Source organism: Ochlerotatus camptorhynchus, unplaced genomic scaffold, assembly GCF_037179485.1.
Source record: "Ochlerotatus camptorhynchus isolate MF236.1 unplaced genomic scaffold, CSIRO-AGI_Acam_v1.1 ptg000394l, whole genome shotgun sequence".
NCBI lineage: Eukaryota > Metazoa > Arthropoda > Insecta > Diptera > Culicidae > Ochlerotatus > Ochlerotatus camptorhynchus.
In genome coordinates this window covers 482,583-509,212 of record NW_027040881.1, presented here as the reverse complement: position 1 = coordinate 509,212, position 26,630 = coordinate 482,583, and the positions used below count along the sequence as shown (strand labels likewise).

General features: G+C 39.9%; 2 protein-coding genes across 2 annotated transcripts in view; one reads left to right on the top strand and one right to left on the bottom strand.

The window, feature by feature from the left end:
- LOC135710637 (delta(24)-sterol reductase-like) overlaps positions 1-26,630 on the top strand; it is a 210,114-nt gene that overhangs the window by 66,760 nt on the left and 116,724 nt on the right. The window lies entirely within an intron of this gene.
- Positions 21-25,994, bottom strand: PGRP-LE (Peptidoglycan recognition protein LE). The gene is made up of 7 exons (XM_065233278.1): positions 25,760-25,994; positions 25,525-25,689; positions 25,140-25,249; positions 5,396-5,648; positions 5,222-5,332; positions 4,881-5,160; positions 21-224 (listed from the first exon to the last, which is right to left on the bottom strand). Exons 1-7 carry the CDS (start codon positions 25,812-25,814, stop codon positions 92-94), a joined length of 1,107 nt encoding a protein of 368 aa, XP_065089350.1. The 5' UTR covers positions 25,815-25,994; the 3' UTR covers positions 21-91.

Genomic DNA, 26,630 nt, shown 5'->3' with positions numbered 1-26,630 from the left:
AAGAAGCATTTATTTCACATAAAACTAATTCAAAACTAATGTTATGCATGTGTTATATGTTGATGATAGATGAGAAAATCCTTTGGTTTTGTCATGGATCTGCCGTCCAATTGGGCCACGTCTTGAGTTCTTCAAATAGTCTTCGGCCTGGGCTTTCCGTGGCACTACACTGACAGTGGGCTAGCAGCTTGTAGTCTGGTTGAATGTATCCGTTTTCGATGCCCCTGAAATAATATCCATTGCTATTAGAAAAATCGCTACATGACTTCTAATCATGACTTGGTTACTTGTTTCCTATGATTTGGTCGGGGATGTCCCATTTCTCATAGAAGTCTTCAATAATGACTAAACGACCATTATGCGAAATGTTCATTAGACTCTTTATACGAGGTGGGTTTAGCATAAAGGATTTTTTGCATTAAAAGGAATTAAAATAATCTGGGTTTTTGTTTGCGCGAGTGTGGTGAGTTTTTGAAGTACAACCTTATCGAAACAGCGGCGCCGGTGGTGTAGTGGTAAGCGTGATTGCCTCTCACCCCAGCAGGCCTGGGTTCAATCCCAGTCGGCGCCGCCGGGATGTTCTGAGGCATAACATCTCTGATCACGCCTTCTTTCGGAAGGGAAGTAAAGCCGTTGGTCCCCGGTTCATGAGTTGATGGGTCGATAGGTAGGGTCCAGGTGTGGGAGCTGCCTCCCTGGCGTCGGTAGCATTCCCGTATAAACGCGAACCATCACATGACCTTACCGATAATGGTTATAAATTGTTTATAATCCCTGCTAAACTTCAACTGAAATGGTTATGGAACTTTACATGAACGTTTGTGTGATAAAGTTTTAACCTTATGTATTATGGTTTTTTGGAAGCGGACCTTACAAATAATGGGTTGTTAAGAACCATTACCATTCCAAATTCTTGTTTTCTCCATACATTTTCGGAAAGAGAACTATATTAGAACGTTTTTACTTATGGTTTGAGAACATTAATGGTATTGGTTATGGTAGTCAGTAAGGTCCATTAATGGTTTTGTAACATCGATCAACTTTATGTGGAATATATCGCGAATTGGTTGCCTGTAAATTGCTGATTACCACAACGGAGTAGCAGAGCGGAGAAACAGATCGCTGCAGGAGATGGCCAACTGCATGCTGTTGGATGCGAGGCTCCCAAAGTGCTATTGGGGTGAGGCGGTCCTTACAGCGAACTACGTACAGAATAGGTTTCCGTCAAGATCTGTTGATAAAACCCCTTACGAGCTGTGGACGGGTACAGCATCGAACTTGGCAAATCTGAAGATATTTGGGTGCGAGGCTTACGTCCACGTTCCCGATGCGAAACGGAAGAAATTCGACGCAAAGGCAAGAAAGTTGTTGTTTATCGGTTATTCCAGTCAGCAAAATAGCTTTCGGTTTCTCGACCGGGCAACAAACCGAGTAGTCATCAGCCGTGACGCGAAATTTTTGGAGCTCGGTAACGGCTCTGAGCAGCAGGAGGAGAAATCGGAAGAACGGGAGATTCCAGTGCAGCAGTCAGGCGAAGAAGAAGAAGTAGAAGTGTTGATTGGGAATAATGATAATCAAAGTGTAGTGTGTGTGTGAAGAAGAGCAGTCAGTGTACGATGACGCAAACGAGTCGAATGAAAGTGACTTTTACGGATTTGACGATAACCCTGTTGAGGACAATGGAGACAGTCAAGTGTTAAACAGAGCGTGCCGCCAAAATCGTGGTGTATTGCCGAAGAGATACGAAGACTTTGTGGTAGGGCAAGTGACTCTTGATGAAGAACCTTGTGGCTTTCAGGAGGCAATAGTGATCCCTGAGTGGAAGTGTGCTATGATCTAAAAGATGAAGGCTCATACCGAGAACAATACCTGGGACCTTTTGCGACTACCTGCCGGGAAGAAACTTATTGGTGCAAAATGGGTTTATAAACTGAAACGATACGGGTAGAGTAGTCAAGCATAAAGCTCGCATAGTGGCGCAAGGGTGCACTCAATCACCTGGAGTGGATTATGCGGAGGTGTTCGCCCCAGTGACGCGGCAAACGACGTTGCGCGTACTGGTGGTGGTCGCCGGACAGCAGCGGTTGCAGTACGATGTGAAAACTGCTTACCTTAACGGTACAATTGAGGAGGAGTTGTACATGAGCCAACCTCCAGGCTTCGTAGAAAAGGAAAAGGAAGGCTTTGTGTGCAGACTTCGGAAGAGCATTTACGGATTACGTCAATCTGCGAGGTTCTGGCATAAGGTGCTATATGCTGCACTCCTTGAGCTAAAGTTCAAACCATGCGAGACGGATGCGTGTCTGTATATACGCCGCGGAGAGTGTGTAGTATATTTGCTGGTATATGTAGACGACTTGATTATCGGATGCACCAATGAGGAGGAGATTGACAGAGGATTCGAGAGCCTGCGCCAAAGATTTGGCATGACGGCGCTTGGTACAGTTCGGCACTTCCTAGGGTACGAAATAGAGAAAGAAGATGGATGTTACACGCTCAGACTGACACCGTACATCGAAAGCTTGATCCGGAAGTTCAACATGGAGAACGCACGACCTGTGAAGACCCCCATGGATACGGGATATACTTTGGAGAATCCCGACAGCAAGTAATTAGATGACCCGTCGTTGTTTCGAAGCTTGGTTGGAGGGCTATTGTATCTGGCCGTCAATGCCAGACCTGACTTGTCACTGTGTGTCGGGCTTCTAGGTAGAAAAGTTAGTCAGCCGAACATGTTGGATTGGTCAGCGGCAAAGCGCGTTCTGCAGTATCTAAACACGACAAAGGGATGGAAGCTCCGGTATGGTTCAAAGGAAAACTGGACACTGGTTGGATATACTGATTCCGACTGGGCTGGTGATCGGCAGACCAGACGTTTGACTACTGGTTTCGTTTTCTTCTACGGTAGCGGTCCGGTCAGCTGGGTGAGCAAGGCACAAGGCTCGGTTGCTTTGTCATCTCTTGAGGCGGAATACAACGCGCTCACCTTGGCCTGCCAGGAAGTGGTATGGTTAAGGCGACTTCTGAACGAGCTTGGACATCCGCAAAACGAACCGACGACAATTTTCGAGGATAACCAAGGATGTCTTAGTTTCGCCATGGCGGAGAGGTCTAGTGGTCGAGTAAAGCATATCGACACCAAACGACATTTTGTACGGGAATTGTGTGAGCAGAATATCGTGAAGCTTGTGTACTGCCCCACCAACGAAATAATCGCCGATGCTTTAACAAAGCCTGCTGGACCTACTATGTTGCAGAAGTTTGTTAACTGCATCGGTTTGCAGCCGTAAGACGATTCAGCACTTATATAGGAGGAGTGTAGGAGTGAGATGAGTACAGCGAATCACCCCCCGAAGAGATATAAGTGTGTAGAGTTAAATTCAATATTTTTGACAACACTGTTTTCTATTTCCGTTTCAATCATTAAAGTGAACTCGATATGAATCGAACGTGTTTTCTGTTTTCTCCGAGTATCCGCAAGTTATTCTCGAGTGGTTCCTTTTTCTTCTGCTTCAGTCGCGTTCTGTGTGTCTCTGCTGTCCTGTTGGTCCATCAGAAAGTAGTATACATTCATTCAAACATTGCGTTGCGTTTTAGAACAGTATTCTGTTCTAATAAAACTTGACATGTGTAACATATTAGTAGTAGCAGCAACAATCAATACGAAACTAACGATTTATAATTGGCTCACTTCTTGACTAGCCTATTGGTCCCAAGCAAATCGATTAACATAACATTCTAGTCGAAATTCTAGTACTACACTATGTTTGTTTTGATACGCTATGAAAAGTTGACAGATAAAATTAGGAGTTCGTGGATTTTCCCGAGGGGGGCGACACATCTAAATCTCAATTCTAGATAATCAAAAAATGCTGCAAGAGTAAGTTTACAAACTCATCTCATAACAACGGCAAAGGAAATTTACACTTTTGCTATTTGTAAGCCAGATTAAAAAGTACACTACAAGTTTTTTTTTTTCAGGAACACATTATAAAGCAATGGATAGGAAAATTAAAACCCGTTATACTCGTGTAAAACAATTTTCCGGAACCCAACCGTATCATAGTTTTTTTAAGCCAGAAAATGAAAATTATATTATTGTAAAATGATTTCCGATTTCGGAAAACGAAACACGTGTAACACTGTACAATTATCTCTTGAAATGTTAAATGTTACGGTTACGTAGAATAAAGCAATACACAGTGTATGAATGAGAAGTTTTATTTTATGGGATGAACTTGAGAAAAAATGAATTTTCTTTGTTTAATTTGAATTGATTGCTGATGTCAAATTTGAATTTCCACATATTTTCAGGTAATCTCTGACTATTTCCCAATAAAAATAAGAACGAATCGGAATTCAATTCGGCTTGGTAATACATACTGACAAGGCTTGAAGTTATATTACTTTCATATTAAAACGAGTCATTGTGTCCAAGGTCATTTTCAATTATTAAAAACGCATGATAAATAGTTCAGTCACTTCGAACCAGCATGGTAGTTTTGAGATTAAAACAAAAGGCAAGGTATTAAAAAAAAAAAAACATCTCAAAAACGAAAAAAAAAATGTCTTTCTGGCTAACTCAAGGAAGGTGGACCCTAAGGGTGAAATAAAAAATACGGTTCTAAACATTTTCGATAAGGAACAAATCTACCAGGTTTGAGCGGAATTCGAGCAATTTTTTACGGTAGTTTTTTTTTGTCATGGATCTGATGTATTCTTGATACCTATGGAAAAGGTTAGACTATTTGACATTTTTACTAGAACTCTTAATGTGGTAGGGACAAGTGTTAGTGTAGAGCTGCAAATCATCAAGAAACAAGCATTTTTTTTCCGAAGCACGTTGTATGTTAATAAGAATATGGGGAAAATAAGCCTACCTCTCTATCAATGCTTTACACGCCTCAAGGGCTATCTGTGCAGGAATTTCATTCATGAAACAACCGACAAAGCTGATCCCGATAGCACGTGAATTATAACCATGAGTATGCGCACCAATCCGTTTCCATCCGCGTCCTTCGTAGGCATTTCCATCGTTTCCCACTAAGAAGTTATATGCGATATCATGCCATCGTCTCGATTCTATGTGAAAGCACTGAATCATGCGAACCATGTATACCATCCCAGCCTGCGTATCGGCCGATTCTGTGGCAGTGTGAGCTGAAAAGTGAAACGAGGCAATCAATTTCTGAGATGCTCATTAGCGAACAAATATGTTTACAGATGACTACATAAGGTACAGGAGTATTCAAGTCTTGGTGATCTAACGCAGGTTGTGCCAACCACGATCTTCTATCGATTATCCTCAGTACTTTGGCATTGATTTTCTTCGCTGTTTAAAAAAAATGAGTTTTGAGCATTTTATCAGGCGTGGAAAAATATTGAAGCTACGTACAAACATTCGACACGAATATCTCATCCCGATTGCGTTCTACTTGCTCAACTGGCTCGGTTTCATGTCCTTTCACATTTGTAGAATTAGGAAATACCTGAGATGGTGTACTGTCCTTAGTTGGCAGTGCAGCTGTTGGTGGATTTGTAATGAATTGCTGGATGGATCCAAGATTGTTTCCACTTGTGTGTATGATGTGTATTGGACCTGTAACATATGTTACGTTGCCGATGTGGATTTTATTGGAGTTTTCCACCTGCAATGGAATACATATTGCTAAACTTACAAACTCATAAGGGGCTATTAAAGGCGAATATATATAAAAAAAACACACACACACAAAGGAAGAAAGGTGTAGTTGGAATTAATTTGATCTAATTCCTCACTTCTTATACCCTGGACAGACTATGGCTTATATCATGTAATATAGGCTGTCTTGCAATGAGCACTCATACATCTAGTTTTCACTGGAAATTCTATGCATGAGTGCTCATTGCAAGACAGCCTATATTACACGATATAAGCCATAGTCTGTCCAGGGTATTAAACTAAAAACGGTTAAGAAAAAACTTTTTTGTGAAAAAACTACAGGCAGCGAGTTCGACAGATGGCGGTAGCGTTCAAACGTCAAACGCTATGGCGTCACCAATGACCAATTTATCAATTTATCATTTCTAATTATTTCATTTTATAATTTATCAAAAAAGAAATAAAAATGTGAGGAAATAATATCGAATTTTATTCGAATTCTTCTAATTCTTTTCAGGAGGCGATCTTTCTTCTTCTTCTTCTTTCCTTTATTTAACATCGGTCTCTGTTCCGCAATCTAGTGCCAATCACAGACGGACATCGATGGCCATCCATTGACGGCAATCGAATGTGCAGGAAGGCAGCTTCCACACCTGCGTAGGATATCGCACCCATTCAACACACATGGGTCGGGACTAACGGCTTTACTTCCCTTCCGAAGGAAGACGTGACCAGAGATTTTTATGCCTCAGAAAAATTCCATCGACCTCGGCTGGGATTGAACCCAGACCCATCGGGGTGTTAGAAAGCAGTCACGCTTACCACTACACCACCGGTGCCGGTAGGAGGCAATCTACTGTTTGATTATATGAATACTTTCTCTCACTTCCTCTACCTTGTTTTAGGGCTGTTCCTCGATCTAGTCATGATCCTAAACTGTAGTCAGCTGTTTTTTGGCTCCGCTTTAGCTCGTATTCTCCTCACTGTTCTCTTCACCCTCCGGGGTAGTCAAATCTTGAACAGTTTTCCAAATTCTTGAATTATGAACATGTTTGGAAGTGTAGAGTCTGTGATAATATTCTATCCTCTAGATCTTCTCAATTTTCTGTTGTCAATAAATCATGATTTTATATGTCCAGGATTGTTAAAAAAAAAGCATGAGATGTACACATTTTTCCCAATTATGAAAATCCAGCATGATTATAAATTATTATGTTTATTCTTGGTTTGTGCATGGTTTTGTTATACCGTGGACGCACGTTAATCTGAACGATACTGCGAGCATATTAACAGGGTTTATTTTTAATTTGAACTTCTACTAACCCTACGACCATCAGAAAAGCGAGTTTCTGGTAGCCTTATTTGATGTTTTGCTTTGATTCTGCGTTCCGTTTCACAACGTTCCATTTCGCTTTTCTCTGTTGCATGTGCTAGATAACGTTTCAGCAATTTTTAGTTTGCACGACAAGCAGACTAGCGGGGTTCAAACTAAAAAGTGTGCACATTGAGAACCGTCAGATTATGATGGGTCCACGGTATCAATTATATTTTATCACATGTTAATTTATTATATTTCATCAAATCTAGCTGTTTATAACATACCTGAAAAACTATCATGGACAATCGGAACACCAAAGCGGCGCCGGTGGTGTAGTGGTAAGCGTGATTACCTCTCACCCCAGCAGGCCTGGGTTCAATCCCAGCCAGCGCCGCCGGGATGTTCTGAGGCATAATATCTCTGATCGAGCCTTCCTTCGGCAGTAAAGCCGTTGGTTCATGAGTTGATGGGTCGATAGGTAGGGCCCAGGTGTGGGCTCCCACCCTGGCGTCGGTAGCATTGGTGCTCAGCACAAAAAACAAGATCGACGGAAAAAATAACAAAGAAAAAAAAAACGGGACACCGGGAAAAACCGGGAATTAAAAAATGTGAAATCCAGTAACCACCCTGTTTAATTTAAAAACAGGTCTGGCAATGTAAATTTGTCGTGACGTCACAATCACGTTTCATTTAAAGCGTAAATAGAGCGGGTCTAGTATAAGAGAGGAGAGGACTGGTTGGTTTTTAGCCAAACGAACTGTCACTCGAGTCAATCGAGCAGCGCCTATCTTGATTGCATGGCATTGTTGCTAGAAACCGAGCTAGAAACCACCTAAGCATTGGTCGCCAAGGCAGTTTGTTTTGAATCCACTCCTCTCTCATACTAGACCACCAACTTGACTTGCATATTCCGTCTCGCACGCTGAGCCGGTCAAGACATACTGGTCTCGTTGTACGACACTATTGTTTGTTCTTTTTGAGTTTTTTTTTTCCCACGCGAGGGTTCTCATCAAAGTTAGTTGGCATAGTACAGACAACAAGTGCGCGAGTGCGGAAGCTGTTAACCATACGCCTAGCGCTTTGATTACGGTCCAGCTTTAATCATCATCATCGCAACACCAACATCAGCAATATCATCACCACTATCGGCTCATTACACCATCGATAGCAACAACGAAATTGCCTGCCGAGTCGACCGAGGCATGCCAGCTACGAGGTTATTGACCCAACGTTGGGTCAAACAATTGCATCTGTCCAGTCTGCTGTCGCCTCAGTGTAGAAGATATATCGTGTCGTTGTTGTTTTGTTCTCGCCAGTTTCGCATCTCCCTTGTTTCTCTGGTCCAATATTAGGCTGGTGCATAATTAGGGTGATCTAAAATTTTGTAAATAGTATTTTTTGACGTAGAAGTACGTTTTTAATTTCTATACTGGGGGTAACATTAAAAAAAAATCAAAATTCAGACATATAACGAAAAATCCCAAACACGGACGCAACGATAGAGCGCAAATCGAACAAACGAAACAATGCGCATGCTCACATGAGCGAGCTCAATGCTCGGTTGATCGCTCGCCATATCACCAATGAAAGAAAGGGAGGAAAAAAGCAGCGATAATAAAAACGCTTGCCAAATCGTTTTCTTCGTCATTTACTTTCGAGCAACGGACGGATAAGCGTCGGACACGACGTATGAGTGGAACAGTACGCATCGCACCAATACAAAGACGACGGCATTGTTGCCACATTGTTTCCAATTTCAATCTGTATTTTCACCGTAAAAAATCTTTCTATCTGACAATAATCTGTATAAATTCTATAGTATGATCTTATTGCGGATTGTCGTAGATATTCTTTCAGTTCATTTGAAGTTCAGAAATAGTTTGTTCTTAGTTTAGAATATTGAAGAATGACTTAAGTTTGCTTTCTAAAAAATTAATCTATTCCTGAATCTTGATTTATTTTTAGAGTTATTTGTATCTTTTCTAAGTCTAAAAATACAAAAAAAATCAGTAATTAGACAAATCTGAAAACAAAATAATGAAGAGAATCACATTTTCGTAAAATTTGAATTTTTTATGTCCGAGATTACGAAAATCTTAGCCAGGTCATGTCCTTTTTTTACTCAACAATTTTAGAAAATGAAAAATAAGCATTATGAAGTATTAGTTGTAAAATGTTATGCTCGATGTTTCATTTTCTCAAAATCTTCTAATCAAACCAAATTTCAACTTTATCTAATCATTTAGCAGCTGTTGCTCGAACCTATATACCTAAGTGTTCTTGCACAACGATCTTGCTTTCCACGATTTCAACATGATTCGCCTTGACCGCGCAGATTCGTATGGAGGGGTGCTTCTCGGGATCAACAAGCTCCATTCCTTTTATAGAATCGACCTGCCTTCGGTTATAGGCATTGAAGTTGATGCATGTCAGGTTAACATTTGAGGTAACCGAGAACTGCTATTTCTTGTTAAAGTTTCTCCTATATCTGCATGGTTATACCGGAGCCACGGTTGATCTTGGGAGATTTCAACACTCACGGTACAGGCTGGGGGAACTGTAAGACTACAACCGCTCAACCTTGATATACGACATGTGCGACATTTTCAAAATGGTAATTCTGAACACCGGGGAAGCAACACGAGTAGCCAAACCTCCAGCAAAAATAAGCAGATTAGACCTCTCACGCTTGTTGAACTTATTCAATCAACTTCTGGAGCACAACATTGTTCTGGGTGGCTGGAGGCAAGTAAGAGTTATCGCCATTCGAAAACCCGGTAAATCCGCGTCGGGTTTACTGTCCCATCGCGATGCTGTCCTGTATACGGAAATTGTTGGAGAAAATGATTCTTTTTCATCTAGACAAAGGGGTCGAGTCAAATGATTTACTTTCAGATACGCAATTTGGATTTCGGAGAGGGAAAGGAACGAGCGACTGTCTTGCGTTGAATTCTACTAAAATTCAATTGGCCTATCTAATCTAATACCAACTGAAATTCAACTGGCCTATGCGCGAAAACAGCAAATGGGTTCAGTTTCCTTGGACATTAAGGGGGCTTTTGATTCTGTTTGTATCGATGTCCTTTCGGATAAACTCCACGATAGTGGGCTTTCACCAATTATGAACAACTATTTGTGCAACTTGTTGTCTGAGAAATATATGAGTTTTTCTCATGACAACTCGACAACTACACAAATAAGTTATACGGGTCTCCCCCAGGGCTCATGTTTAAGCCCTTTGTAATTTTTATATTAAAGACATTGATGGTTGTATTGATGAAAATTGGTCGCTAAGGCAGCTTGCAGATGATGGCGTTGTTTCCGTCACCGCGCCAAATACACCGGACCTACAAGGACCATTGCAAGATACCTTAGACAATTTGTCTACTTGGGCTATGAAGCTTGGTTTCGAATTCCCTCTGGAGAAAAATTAGTTGGTTGTTTTTTCTAGGAAGCATCATCCTGCACAGTTGCAGCTTCAGCTGATGGATAAAACAATCACTCAAAGTATTTCAGTTAAGTATTTAGGTGTCTGGTTCGATTCCATATGCACATGGGGAAAACATATTGCGTATCTGAACCAAAAATGCCAGCAAAGGATTAACTTTCTTCGTACAATTACCGGAACTTTATGGGGAGGACACCCGAAAGATTTGATCAGGTTGTACCGAACAACCATCTTGTCGGTTCTAGAGTACGGTAGCTTCTGCTTTCAATCCGCGGCAAAAACACACATCCTGAAGCTGCAACGGGTTCAATACCGTTGCCTCCCAATCGCGCTTGGCTGTATGCACTCGACGCATACGATGAGCCTCAAAGTACTCGCGGGTGTTCTTCCACTGACAGATCGTTTCGCGGAACTGTCCTTCCGGTTTCTTATCCGTTGTGAAGTAATGAACTTATTAGTAATTGAAAACTTTGAGAAGCTGGCTCGACAGAAATTAATAAGTCTCTATTACGAGTACATAATGCTGGAGATTGGACCTTCTTCGTACAATTCCAATCGTGTTTACTTCCAAAATTTTTATAGTTCCTCTGTAAATTTTGATCTGACCATGTTGCAAGAAATCCGTGGAATACCAGATCACCATGGGTCGATGGTTGTTCCCTTAATTTTTGCAAACAAGTACCACCATGTCAGTAACAATAGAATTTTTTTCACAGATGGGTCAACAATAAACGCTTCCACTGGATTTGGAGTATTCAACGAATTTTTTAGCGCCTCATATAAACTGCAAAAAACCCTGTTAAGCAGGCTTGCAATTGCTCATTACAGCTAAAATGCTATTTTTCGTAATTATGAAACTATGAGATACTATAATGGTAATTTTTATTTGTAAGAAGCAAGAATAGGTGGCAAAATTTGTGTATGACATAAACATTTTGTCAATTTTGCTTTCAAAAGGTCACAGCAAGCGATGGTATGTTTGCTGATTGCTCGCTCATCACGTTTCTCATCGTTACAGCTAATCGCTATTGTGACCCTCTGAAAGCTAAAATGATAGGTTTTATGTGTCATACACACACCTTACTTGCTCTATTTGCATCTTATAAACAAGAATTATCATTAAAAAAATTTTATTTTTAAAATAGCATTTTAGCTATAATGAGCATTTGCAAGCTTGCTGTTAAGTATACGTCGCGGAACTAGCAGCCGTATTCTAAGCAGTAGAGAAAATTGCCTCACTACCTTCTGACCATTATTTCATTTTACGGATAGTCTTAGCTCATTCAAGGCTATTCGTTCAATGAGGCCGATGAAGCATTCCTCGTATTTCCTGACCGAAATCTTGGCCAAATTGAGTACTTTATCTAACTGCTGCGATATTTTTGATCGACAAATCGCCTTTGCTGAATTTTCGGGTAATTGCGTCAGCAAGTCCTCACCAACTGGCAACAAAAATGGAATGACAGTGATCTGGGAAGATGGTTACATTCTATTCTCCCACAGTTATCGAAAAAGCCGTGGTTCAAAGGGTTGGACATGAGCCGTGACTTTGAACGTGTCATGTTGATGCTCACTGCACGACTCGCATTTCTTTCGAATCAGAATTTAATTTATGTGTTTTATAGATATAGATCTATATTATCTCAGATCTTGGATAGATCTGAGGATGTAGTAGTTAGTGTCATCTTATGTTCTCCCAAGTTGTTAGCTCCCAATCGGTGTACCCCCATGTTTGTCTTTTTCATCAGTATGTCGCTTAGTTCGAAATCAAGAGCACTCCAAACCTTGTGTTCTCATTCCCTACCCTGCCATCCATTTGTTATCCCTAACCTCGAGATAGCCGCAAGTAATCGGCCCCGCTTTACTCACGTTAGTTTTAAGTAATTTTGTAGTCTAAACAATGAATATCGGCTCCGCAAAACTACGGCAATTAAGCCTGGAAAAATAAACGTATTATATTAAAAAAATATAAAACTTGACGTGCACTACATCGTGCATGGTACGCAACACCTCTCGTACGAAAACATCACGATCATAGTCTATACGGTAAGAAAAAAGAACCCGAAATTGAGTTACTTTCACTCAACACGTCGCTTCAGTGGTGCTAGGTAAAATTAAGTTAAAGAAGAACACACAATATTGAGTAATCCTGACCAAGAATCCATTGAGTAAAAATTACCTAAGGATCAATCGAATGGAAATGGTGAAAAACCCGACGTACCGGCATCCAACCGGTTTTTTGTTGCAACTATTCTTGTCACTACCGGTGTAAACGGGTACCATACACAAACAATACATAGGCGTAGCCTGTGTGCACCTGCCCTGCTCTAACTCAGCCACAACATATTTTTTTTTATATTTCATGTATTTAGAAAAAAAGTTTAAATTTTTAGTTTAACTAGCTTTTTACTATTCCACATTTTTTTTATTTTTTTTATTTTAGTCACTTTAACGCTCTTGGGTCTTGGTTCGAGACTTGTCTGGGGTGAAACTTGAACTCGTGACTTTGGCGTGAGAGGTATGGATGCTTACCACTACACCGGGGTCGCCCCCACATTTGTTTGATTTTCCGATTCAGATTGAAGTTTGATTCATTATTTCAAGAAACTCGGAAAAAAAGCAACAATAATTTTTTTCTTGATATTTACAGGCTACGAAAATCCTTATGAGTGGTTTTTGTTGAAGGACTGAGAATCATTATTCAGATTTTAAAATTTTAAAATATTTTGTTCTTTAAATCCAGTTTGTAACTTTGATTTTCTATTCCATGAAACTCCAAAACTTTCCCAAGAATCTGACAGATGGAAATATTTTCAAAGTTCTTATAATTAGCTTGTTTTTCAACAGTCCGGCACTTCAAAGATTAACAATGTTGGCTAGAACTCTAAAGAAATGTTTAGCTCGAGATATAATATCAATGGGTTCTTAATAAATCATAGGGAATTTTAAGGAGAACCCTTGCACCATTCTAAGAAGAATTTTAACAAAGTGCTGAGGAAGATCTTCAAGAAAAATATTAGCAAACTTCAATAGCAGGTCGGAGGTAAATTTGAAAAAGTTTCTGAAAAATGCTTATAGGGAAATCCGAAGAAATTACAAAAGGAATGTAATTAATATAACAAGAGCATTTTATACATAGAATAAACTGAAGTGCAAGGTTTAATGAGAATACCAACAATACTGTAGAGTAAATTTCAAAAAATTACAGCAGGAGGTGAAAATTTGAAGGGAATTCCAATTAGAATACAATTTGTTTCTAGTGTGTCAGAAATTTTACTTGTGAATATATATTTTTTTAAATAATCACAATTGCAAAGACACTAAAGCTGTTTTATCATTTTGCTTTGCTTAATTGTCAGAGTCATAAAAAAAAATATAAAATTTTCTAAATGTTAATCGTTAAGAGTTTATTATATGGACAACTTTAAAAGGACTATTATTGCAAGGTTATGATCCTTTTATAAGTCTTGGTTTATAAAAATTATGCTCAGCATTTAGCGAAGCAGGAAAAATTTGAAAATATATTAGACTCCGAATTTTAAAAACCTGTTACTTTTGGAGATAATTAAATTCAGATATAGAGCAAAACATGAGTTCGTAACCTTAAAAAATCTATTTTTTGGATCTTAATTTCTAGCAAGCTTTAAATTCCTTAAAACAATTCGTTAAGCCAATTTATCGTTTTTTCACCCTGGTTAATTATTAATTCTGGTTTTCTTCCTAATGATATTGAGCATGATTCCCGCCATCTTTATCAAAAATTTGGATGAGATAACTTGAAAAATGTTAGTAAAAAAATTCTTGGGAAATCAAAAAGATCCAGAAGTGGAAAATCAGAGGATTGTAAAACTTTCCGTTTGTAATTTGTTTCGTAGTCTACATTTCTAGTACGCAAATTTGAATGTATCTATTCATATTAGGAATGTTTGACAGCTGCGGTTGTTTCTTCTCCATCTTTGTGAAATTTCGATGCATGCTATGATTTATGTGAATCGGCAATATTCGCACTTCGTGCGTTGGTGACCTTTATCAACCATTTTTTTTCTTTGATTTGTTTTCCGTCAATCTTGTTTCCCGCGCTGAGCACCAATGCTACCGATGCCAGGGAGGCAGCTCCCACACCTGGAGCCTACCTATTGACCCATCAACTCATGAACCGGGGACCAATGGGTTTACTTCCCTTCCCTTTGAATTTCTCTTCTGGTATTATTATCTGTGGTCACCCCAGTGAGCCCAAAGGCACGAACTTATCGACAACCACGATTCCATCGCCTTCAATCCGAATTCATGGTGAGAGGCTCATATTCTCTTCTCTTCAGCATCTTTCTCTCATCGTCTTCGACAAGTCCCTCAATTGTAGTTATTCTGAATCATTTTTGATCATCCTGATATGCTAGAAACATCTGAAGGACTGTAGGTCTTCAAAATAATTCCAAATCAACCTGATATGATGAGATAATATCTAAAGAGTTAACTTAGCATTTTTATCCGATGTTGGTCTGCAAAATAATTCCTGATATGATGACAGCATATCTGAAGGACTTTGTTAGAATATTGGAAGGTCTTCAGAATATTTTCGGATATTCCTGGTATGAAGTTCTTAAGAGTTCAGCTTCGAACCTGTTCGGATACGGTTGTGTATAAGTTTATTTCTGTTTTGTGCGTGCGTTCGCTGATTTTGCCAGATTAGCGCTGGCACTCTGCCTCCCGGACGGTTATACGTGTGTGATTGGTGGTTTTCTCGCTTTCCGAGAAGTTTTGGAATCGAAAAAGAAAACGTGATGCATCATGTTTGCAGGCATCAGAAGAAGTGTCGCTATCTGCGTTGTTTGTTTTTTTCTTCGCTTGTGCTCCCGGTACTGAAATTTGTGGCGTCGCGTGTGATAGTTTTGATTTCAGTTTGTTTACGCGTTGTATGATTTTGTGAGCGGTCGCTTCGTGTTCGCGTCATGGAGCAATCGATTACATTCGACCAGAGGATTGATCCCCGTAGGGCGGGTCTATGATCGGAGCTACTAAACCAAGCGTGACATAGCTGCTTGCAAGGGATTCAGTTGGACTGATTTGGTGAGATTGTTCCATTTTTCTACTTTTGTCTATTTAAACTTAATTTCTATGAATGCGTATCGTTTGGAATCATTTGATTCGGATGAGACTCTTAACTTTTATTTGTTTACATTGTGTTTCAATTGGTATTCTTAAGAACTTCATAAAATAAGGTTTCAATATTTAAATTGAGCAGATCGACTAGCCTGGTGGCTGCCGCTTTTGCTTACTGAGTAGAAGACCGTCGGGGATCCACATTGTAAAGATTCCCTATTTTCAGCTTTTTTACAGGCTGGAGTTGTTGTTTACACCATTTAGTTTATCAATTTAATTTATCTGTATAACAATTATTCACAAGCATTCTTCCAGGTCAATTCAAGAATAGTTTGATGATGATAAATCTTCCTAATATTCACATTACAGTTATGACCCGATCCTGTCAATCTCTCCGCGCATCAGACTGTTATTTTTCAATAATTCCACATAATTGTAATTTCATACCTTCCTCCTTCAAGATGAATGTTTAAGATACACATACTTTGCTAGCTGACAAAATGGGGTCATTGCTGTATAATTATTCTCTTTTTGCAGCCTTCATTCAGACTGGATCTATTGATTTAAATTATTTGAGTTTTCTTCCAGCTCTTTGATGCCGGAACATCACTAGATTTATACTGTAATGATTCACTCTCGATCAATTTTGCTCATGCTCATGCTCTAAGTTCATTTTCAGCATTTCGATGATGGAACGTCTTCAGATTTATATTATAATGGGGCTTATTACGGATGTCACATCACCGTGAAAAGTTGTCACTTGTCGTCACGGTGAAGTGATTCCCATTTGATTTGTACGGTAATCACGGCTCTTATTCTGAGTATCACTTTCTTATCACCGTGTAGTGACACCCGTAATAAGGCCCAATGATACACCATTTGGTTTTGGCTTCGGGCAAATCCAAGTATAATGCATGATAACACTGATTCATTTAAAACCATGGTCGCATCACTTATCAAGGTGAATCCTGATCCAACGAACCCAACTTACTAACAAAATCTCCTTTTCTGTGTCTTTTGTTGGAAATTTCAGGGTTACATCTTCCTTATTAGGAGCTGAGGAGACATAGAGCTGCATCATATTGTATGTAAAATAATTATTATTTTCATTGCGGAATACCAGTTTTTTTATCCATATAAATGTATTTTCATTATTACGTATTTTAATGTTCTGATATATTTCATTTCTCCATTACATATGTTTACTATATATATAAATAAATACTGGGTTGGGAGGGAGCATCAGGGTATCATTTGACCTGAAACTGGACGATTGGAGTGGTATGACAACCGGAGTCTAGGAGGGAATAAACACTATCATTTTCTTTATCCTACCGATTCGATTGTGATGGTGTGAATTCTACTCCAACAGTTTCAGTGAGATTGACGCGCCCTTCTTAACAAACCATCCTGTAGGAAGCTTAATAAGTATTGCGAATTGCGTTATTCGATTTGTTGGATCGTATCGTTGGAAGGAGATTCTTAAATTCCCGTGGATTTCGCGTAAGTGTCTCTGCTTACGGGTCCACCCCACCGTTTTTGGCCCTTCATACAGCGATATTGTGAATTCAGATCGGTAGCTCAAATTGATCTTGCTATTAAGTGGAGCTGCATACAAGACAAGATCTTCGAAGGGATGGTGGCTACCTTACATACATATTCCTGGTATGAAGTTCTTAAAGTCTTTAAAATCATGATGAGAAGATTATCGTTAAACATTTGGATCAGTTGCATGTCTTTAGCTTCTCGCTCAAGATATTATGATTTGAGATTATTTGAAGGATTGAATATCCTCAGAATTATTCTTAACCAATCTAATACGTTGAGAGAATTTCTGAAGATCCTAAGGTCTTCAGAATAATAGCTTACCCACGTAATATAATGAGATCTTATTTGGTTGCCTAAAAATCTAATATGATAAGATGATATCATCTCTCTTTGTTTATCTCATGGATTACGTTTAAGTGTTTGTTTAATTGTAGATCTACAGAATAGTTCTTAAACAAGCTAATATAACGAGAGAATGTTTGAAGTTCTGAAGTTCTTCGAAATAATGTCATACCATCGTATCCCGTGTTGGGTAAATTAATTACTGTGACAATTACATTGATCTATTCCCAACAAATATTATGACTGAATAAAAGCTTAATAAGTCAAAATGCATTCATTGTTTGTTGGGTTGTGATGCATTCCGCATATGCCAATGTAATATGATGAGAAAGTACCCATAGTCTGAAAGTCATCAGAATAATTTTCGATCATTCTGATATGATCAGAGGATATCCGAAGCACTTTGCTTGCTTTTTTTATCAGTTGATGCTCTGCAGGATGATTCCTGACTATCCTGAATTGAAATTTTAATATACCAGAAGTACTAATGGTATACTAGATGAGAGAATATCAAAAGGACTTCATTTGATCTTAACACTTGTATGATTAGGATAAACTATGATATTTTGTCAATCCAAGAGTTCGTCTTACACGATATTTTAAACCTCTTTGGGAATGATTTTTTTTTATATTTTTTTTTTATTTTATTCAATATAGTCCCCTTTTAGCTCGATACACTTATTCCAGCGATTTTCCAACTTCATGATCCCGCCCGAAATGTAATTTTCCGGAGGGTCTGAAAAATACTCCTCCGCGGCGTCGATGATTTCCTCACGTCAGCTGATTTTTTTTATTGATGAGCCATCTTTTGAGGTTTGGGAAGAGATAATAGTCTGAGGGAATCAAATCGGGCGAATACGATGGATGCGGAAGCAATTGGAATCGTAAGTCATTGAGTTTAGCCGTGGTTTAGATGCTTTTGTGCGCCGGCGCATTGTCGGGATACCATAGAATACCTTGTTCAGTTTATATAGATCATCAAGATCTGAACTGGCGGATATTTTGGAGAATCCAAGATACTTTTTAACACATCTATAAATCTCTTATGATGATATGAATTCCCAAGAAGCTCTTCAGATTCATTCATCTAGTCGAGACATAAAGCAAAATTTAATTTAGTAGGTAGAATTTGCAGATCAATTCTCCAGGCGATTTGGGGATCTTACGACGTGTTTAAGCTCTACGAGCATATTGAAAATGGTACTGGAAGTTAAGAAGTGCAATTTCCATGTAAATATTTGAAAAATCGTCTTCTTCTTCTTCTTATTCGCATTCAAGCTTATTGCTTAGCGCATATTAGCTTATTGCGTGCTCTCAACTTAGTGTTCTAAATGCACTTCCACAGTTATTAATTGAGAGCTTTCGATGCCAATACCAATGCATGAATTTGTATATTGTGTGGCAAGCACAATGATACTCTATGCCCAGGGAAGTCGAGAAAATTTCCAACCCGAAAGATTCCCTCGACCGGACCGGGAATCGAACCTGCCGCCTCGGGCTTGGTAATACCGTGCCTTTACTGACTAGGCTATGAGGCCCCGTTTGTTGAAAAATCGTATCAAATTTATTAATATTTTTTTTCAAGTTATAACCAGTTGCAACCGACACCACTGCGTCCTAGCAAGAAGTACGGTCGACTTGTTTCGCGCTCCGTTAATTTGGAAGTTTTCTCGCTATTCTCTGACGTAAATAATCAGTTTTTTTTTCTCGCTTAGTGATTCCTGGCATGATTTCCGGTAAATTTTATCAAAAAATTAGTTTTTTTTTTCTGAGAAGAAAGTGTGTTTTTGGCATCATCGAAAATTGTTTTTGCGATTGGCAATTCGCCAATCATTTTGCGCACCATCGGTGCGTGGTCACGCATACCTGCACACGGATCATCGTCATCGAGTATCAGAGTCTGCCTCCATATTTAAACCGCTCATCCATCGTCGTGTGTTCAGCTGAGTGCCGAGCCTCATACAAGCACACACCAACGAAGACCGCCCGCACACGCAGATCGAAGATCATGCACGCTGCGCGTCGCTCCACTGCTACTGTGTAAAGGCTCGGTGGTAGTAGTATAGGATTATCAGATAAGTTTTTGTTCTTGTTTCTTTCTTTCGCCTATCAGTTAAATTTTAAGTTTGTGTTTCTGTGTTTGTTTTTTTTTTTCGTGTATTGTGTCCGAGTAATTTTGATTATCGTTGCAGTGGTAGAGCGTTTTTCGAAAACGTCTGTCATCCCAGAAATCAGATGATGCCATCCCTGCTTCGTCATCTCAGTCTGGTAATGGACAGGGACAGATAAGCCCCCGATCGCGAGCCTACCCAGAAGACTCGACTGGCCCATGGGTTGTTTACTTTCAGCCCAAAAAGAAACCTTTGAATGTAATACAAATTACTAATGATCTGACGAAGCGGTTCTCGGCCGTGACCGAAATCTCGAAGGTGAGCTACAATAAACTTCGCGTTGTCGTCTTTAACCTGAAACAAGCTAACGAGATTGATGCCTCCCAGCTCTTTACACTCGAGTATAGAGTGTACATCCCAGCTCGTAATGTGGAGATCGAAGGTGTGATCACCGAAGCGAGCCTGACCCCCGAGATCTTGGCGAAGCAAGCGGTTGGCCGTTTCAAGAACCCCTTGCTTCCCACGGTTGAGATACTGGAAGTCCAGAAGCTGAACTCAGTATCTTTCAGCGAGGGTAAAAAGAGCTTTACCCCCACAGACTCGTTTCGGGTGACCTTTTCTGGTTCAACCCTTCCTCACTACATCGAGTTGGGAAAACTTCGGCTACCTGTGCGCTTGTTTGTTCCTCGGGTCATGAATTGCCAAAACTGCAAACAGTTGGGACATACGGCCTCTCACTGTGGCAGCAAGGCACGCTGTTCCAAATGCGGGGAGAAGCACGAGGATGGCGCCTGCACAGTTACTGCACCAAAATGCGTGTACTGTAAGGGAACTCCTCATGGCCTCTCGTCATGCCCGGCGTACAAACAACCCGGGGAGAAACTAGAACGCTCTCTTAAGGAGCGTTCCAGGCAGTCTTTTACAGCAATATTAAAAACAGCCACACCATCAACCAACGACAAAAATCCCTTTGCTGTTTTGTCTGATGACGAGTCTGACTCTGACTTGGCTGAGGATGGAGTTTCTTTCAGTTTTCCGGAACGTTCTGCACGGAAACGAAAACGCATCCGTTCGCGGAAAGCTGCAGATAAGGAACCCCAAATTAGCATGCTTAAATCAAGGAGTGATGGAAAAAACGAAGTTTCAACTCCTCCTGGTTTCCGCAGAACTGACTATAACCAGAATTTTCCATCTCTCCCGGGGACATCAAAAACCCCTGATGGCCCATTTTTAAGAACAGAAGCCCCTTCTTCATCTGGGTTGTTCTCATTTGATAAAACTGTGGCCGATATTCTCAAGTACCTCAATATTTCTGATCCTCTCAAAAGCATTGTTCTGGCAATGCTTCCTTCTGTGAAGACCCTCTTGAAGCAATTGACATTGAAGTGGCCCCTCATTGCAGCAATCATTTCCTTAGATGGATAATTTTCCAAACGAGGTCGGGGATTTGATCACTGTTCTACAGTGGAATTGTCGAAATATCATTCCTAAACTAGATTCTTTTTAGTTTTTAGTTCACAATAATCATTGTGATGCATTTGCTCTTTGTGAAACTTTGCTCTCTTCAGATATCGATCTTCCTTTTTATGATTTTAACATTATTTGACTGGATCGTGAGGACTCGCGTGGAGGAGGGGTACTTTTGGGGCTCAAAAGGTGCTATTCCTTCTATAGAGTGAATCTTCCACAATTTCCAGGTATTGAAGTTGTCGCATGTCATGCTATTAATAAAGGTAAGATTTTTTTTTTCAACTTTATTAGAGAGATTTTTAACCGTTGGCTAGTTCATCTCTAAATTAAAGGTAAGAGCCTTTGTATTGCTTCTGTTTATATTCCTCCTAGAGTCGTTGTTAATCGAAAACAACTTTCAGATATTTGTGCGGTACTTCCTGCTCCACGGTTGATTATGGGAGATTTGAATTCCCACGGTACAGGCTGGGGGGAACTGTATGATGACAATCGTTCTACTTTGATATATGACCTCTGCGACAGCTTTAATATGACAATTCTTAACAATGGAGAAGTAACACGTTTGGCTGGCCCATCCTCGAATGGAAGTAGATTAGACCTCACACTTTGCTCTAACTCATTATCGTTGGATTGCACGTGGAATGTGATCCAAGATCCCCACGGTAGTGATCACTTGCCGATCAAAGCTTCAGTTGCCAGTGGGTTCAATCCGTCGGAACCCGTTAACATCACGTACGATCTTACCCGTAATATCGATTGGACAAAGTTCAAGAATGTGATAGAAGATGCCCTAACGTCGGTAGAAGGGCTTCCACCGTTGGAGGAATATAACTTCCTCTCCAATCTGATCTTGGACAGCGCGCTTCAAGCTCAAACTCGGCTGGTTCCAGGAACGTTTTTCCGTAGGAAACCTCCTTCCCCTTGGTGGGACCAGCAATGCACTGAGGTTTATCGTAAAAAGTCCGACGCGTTTAATCTTTTCCGGAAACGTGGAACACCCGTGCATTTCGAAGCGTACTCGGCTCTTGAACGCGAACTCAAGAGCTTCATCAAAGCCAAAAAACGCGGATACTGGCGGCAATTCGTGGACGGATTATCGCGTGAAACGTCGATGAATACGGTTTGGAATGCGGCGCGAAGGATGCGTAACCGGTCTTCAAACAACGAGAGCGAGGAGTACTCGGATAGTTGGATTCTCAAGTTCGCGCGAAAAGATGATTCCTCGCGAAATGACGAATTCGGTAGACGAGATCAGCCAGCCTTTTTCAATGCTGGAACTCTCACTCGCGCTCCTTTCGTGTGGCAATTCGGGTCCGGGGGCTGATAGAATCAAGTTCAACTTGTTGAAGAACCTCCCAGACGTCGCTAAGAGGCGTATGTTGAACTTGTTTGGTCAGTTCCTGGAGCTTAATATTGTTCCGGGTGATTGGAGGCGGGTGAGAGTTATAGCCATTAAAAAGCATGGAAAACCCGCATCAGATCACAACTCGTATCGTGCATTCGAAAATTGTTGGAGAAAATGATCCTTTTTCGCCTGGACAAATGGGTTGAGTTGAACCACCTACTCTCAGATACTCAATTTGGTTTCCGTAGGGGTAAGGGAACGAACGACTGTCTCGCGTTGCTTTCCACTGAAATTCAGTTGGCTTTTGCTAAAAAAGAGCAAATGGCTTCTGTCTTCTTGGATATTAAGGGGGCTTTTGATTCAGTATCGGTTGAAGTACTTTCAGACCAACTCCACGCTTGTGGCCTTTCTCCATTAATTAATAACTTTTTGTACAATTTGCTGTCAGAGAAACATATGAGCTTTTCTCATGGAAACTCTACAGCTTCACGATTTAGCTACATGGGTCTCCCCCAGGGCTCATGTTTAAGCCTTTTGTATAATTTCTACGTCAGAGAAATTGACAATTGTCTAAGTGACAACTGCACGTTGAAACAACTTGCAGATGACGGCGTAGTGTCTATGACAGGGCCCAAAGGGGTCAACCTGCAAGGACCCTTACAGGATACCTTAGACAATTTGTTTACTTGGGCTATTCAGCTAGGTATCGAATTCTCCACGGAGAAAACTGAGTTGGTCGTTTTTTTCTAGGAAGCATAGCCCAGCACAACCAAAGCTTCAAATTTTGGGTAAACCGATCACTCATTCTATGCCCTTCAAATATCTTGGGGTCTGGTTCGATTCAAAATGCACCTGGAGATCCCACATTGAGTATCTGAAGCGGAAATGCCAGCAAAGGATCAATTTTCTCCGTACAATTACCGGAACATGGTGGGGAGCTCATCCACAAGATCTTCTAATGTTGTACCGGACAACGATTTGATCGGTTTTAGTGTACGGTAGTTTCTGCTTCCAGTTGGCGGCTAAAACGCACATTATCAAACTGGAACGGATCCAGTATCGCTGTCTGCGTATCGCGTTAGAATGTATGCACTCGACTCATACGATGAGTCTTGAAGTGTTGGCGGGCATGTTGCCACTCTCTGATCGGTTTTCGGAATTGTCCCTCAGGCTCCTCACCCGTTGTGAAATTATGAACCCACTGGTGATTGCAAACTTTGAGGAGCTTCTTGAGCTAAACCCTCAAACACGTTTTATGTCATTGTACTACGTGTACATAACACAGGATGTCAGCCCTTCCCAGCATAATCCCTATCGTGTTTGCTTCTCCGACATTGGCAATTCTGTTCATTTTGATTTATCCATGACGCAAGAGATTCGCGGAATCCCAGAGCATCATCGTTCCATGATAGCTCCGTCAATTTTCGCTGCAAAGTTTGGTCAAGTTGATTCCGCAAGATCGTTCTTCACAGATGGATCACTAATAGAGGCGTCCGCTGGTTTTGGTATTTATAACGAATTTCATAGCGCCTCTCGAATGCTTCATGCTCCTTGTTCCGTATATGTTGGTAAAGCACCCCTCGTATTTTCTCATGAAAATACGAGAGTTTCTAAGTGCTTTATATTTAAGATCTTTTGTCATCACCTTTGCATGGGTCCCATCTCATTGCTCGATTGCGGGCAATGAGAAGGCGGATTCGCTTGCAAAGGTGGGCGCTATGGAAGGCGATATTTACGATCGACAAATCGCCTACGACGAATTTTTTTCATTTATCGTCAACAGTCACTCGCCAGCTGGCAAAATAAATGGAGTGAAGGGAGTTTGGGACGATGGCTATATTCAATCATCCCTAATCCCTGATGTCTCGCCTCATGTCCAATCACTATTCGCTAAGCGCTCACTTGTTCCGTGTTGGGCTGGGGGATAGTAATCTCTGTGAATGTGGACAAGGTTATCAGGACGCAGATCACATTATTTGGTCATGTGCTGAGCACCGTGTAGTCAAATCCGAGTTGTACGATTCCCTTCGGGCTCGAGGTAGACAACCTAATGTCCCAGTTCGGGATATTTTGGCTAGACACGCTCTGGAGTTTATGCAACTCATATATGTTTTTTTTTATGAATATTAACCATAGATTGCAGGTTTGATTAACCTTGGGTTTAGTTTGTATTTTGTGTGTGTGTGTGTTTTTTTTTTGTATATTTTTTCTGTAATTACTGTATAATTACAGAGTTGATATAACGTCGATAGGATTAAGTATATGGTTTAGAAATAGTGAAATTTTTTAATCATAAATCTCCTTTTCCCTCTCCCAATCCAAACAATTGTCATCCACTAACCTCGAGAAGACCGCGAGTAATCGGTCAAATCCTTTAATTTTAGATTTAAAACATTTATAATGTATAAAGAAAATGATAACTTGGCTCTGTAAAGTTTATTCGATTGAACCTGTACAAATAAAGTAATTAACAAAAAAAAAAACCGGTTGCAATGAAGTTTGCATGTTTTGTTATATCAGCGAAAAATATGGTAAGTCTCAAAACAGAACTGTAACTTGACTTCTGGACGATGGCATTTCATTATGGGACTGATATGCGATTACTTTCATTAATGGAGCAAACTGACTTGATGTTGTTTTCACATTTTTCATTGATATCTCAAAATTGACGAGAATCCATATTGGACTGATATTCGATTCTAGGCAGTATAAGCCTCTGTTGAACCTGATAAAATGAAGCGTGTGCGTGTTTGTTTGTCATTAAAGCATTCAGAAAAAAATATATTAATTACTTAACCAGTTTCCTCTCTTCATACCTGTATATTTCCAAAGGATTGCGTGCTATTTCCCTGGAACACTGTTTGAAGTATTTCAGTATGATTGATATCGGTGATACCGTTGTTCGATACTATTTTTAGTTCATTGCCTAAAAAAATCAGTCAAGATAGTCATATTTGCTACCAACTTACATTAAAGGTGGTAAACTCCAACCTCTCTCTGATTAATTACCGATGAGGTGAAAGTGACCTAGTGAGTAAATACAAATTTCGAAAATGGTTTTCTCTGAGACATCACTTTGCTCAAAACGGTGATAGCTTTTCCAATCTGAAGTGATTTAAAATTTTTATTTACTCACTATAACAGGCAGGTTATTCTTTACACCACATTTTTTTCTAAACATGTACGCATGTGTTCACTTGCCTGAATTGACTCTGCCGATGTTGATATTACCAATGTCGCCTGTGATTGAGTTTACGTCACTGTCGGCAACGGTCGAAATAAACTCCGTACTGTGTCCACTGAGAGAGGATACGTCATCGCTTATCGTCGAAAACTCGCTGCTCTCAACCCATTGCTTGCACTTTTCTTTTTCATAACCAATTTGAATAATATTACATATTACATTACACAATTAGTATTCACTGTAAATCTTTACCTTCACCTAAACTCGATGATCCTTGTTGTACTGGTTCCTTGTCTTCTGGATTCATCTTGTTGTTAAAGAGAGTTGCTCACATTGATCCGCTTCTTTCAAATTATGAATGCTCACTAGTCAATTTTTCCCAGGGTTGTATGAAGCCGCATGTTGCTTTATCTTATCATTGATATTTGATATCAATTTTGTGTCTTCGATTTCAAGTTCAAGAATTAAAGCTCGATCTCGACAGTACCTACGTTTGAGAAAATGCAAATTTTCATCTTATTAATTTATATAAATCCTATTATTTTAATTATAGTGACATTGCATGCAAAATTTGCACCCAGGATCTCAACTTAAAAAGGAACCACTGCTCCAGCATGGTCTCAAATATTTTTGAATGTACTCTGTTTCTTTAGTTAGGATTCTTACAAATATTACGTCACGCAAGAGGGGATGGGTTATCTTGACTCCGCACAAAATGTCTTGTATTAGGTATATATTTGGTAATCCTTATAACCGGATAGGTTTTTTGGACCGTACACAGCAAAAAATTAATTTTGATATCACATCAAAATGGATGCACTTCAATCGTGTCAAAAATATGGTGTAATACAATACAGTGCATGAACTGATATTACACTGCTTTTACTGCATTTGTTTATTTTTGTGGCCATAAAAATTACATTAGATTTTCGACATGATTGAAGTGCATCGTATTGGATGTAACATAAAAAAATATTTTTTACTGTGTAGGGAAGAGCGCTACTTCGTCGTAATCGCCCATTTCCGTTCTATCGAGCAGAAATTATCAATAATATCAGGCGTAACATTTGATAACGGCACTTAAACTTTTGTAAACAAAAGTTGTAATGCTCTTTACACGCTA

What these genes read in the sequence shown, in the direction of transcription:
- PGRP-LE (XM_065233278.1), bottom strand. Translation starts at nt 25,814, where the DNA reads ATGAATCCAGAAGACAAGGAACCAGTACAACAAGGATCATCGAGTTTA. An exon ending in AATCCTTTGGAAATATACAG is followed by an intron (nt 5,649 to 25,139) that starts GTATGAAGAGAG and finishes ATTCCATTGCAG; the next exon opens with GTGGAAAACTCCAATAAAAT. An exon ending in TGTAAAGCATTGATAGAGAG is followed by an intron (nt 225 to 4,880) that starts GTAGGCTTATTT and finishes ATATTATTTCAG; the next exon opens with GGGCATCGAAAACGGATACA.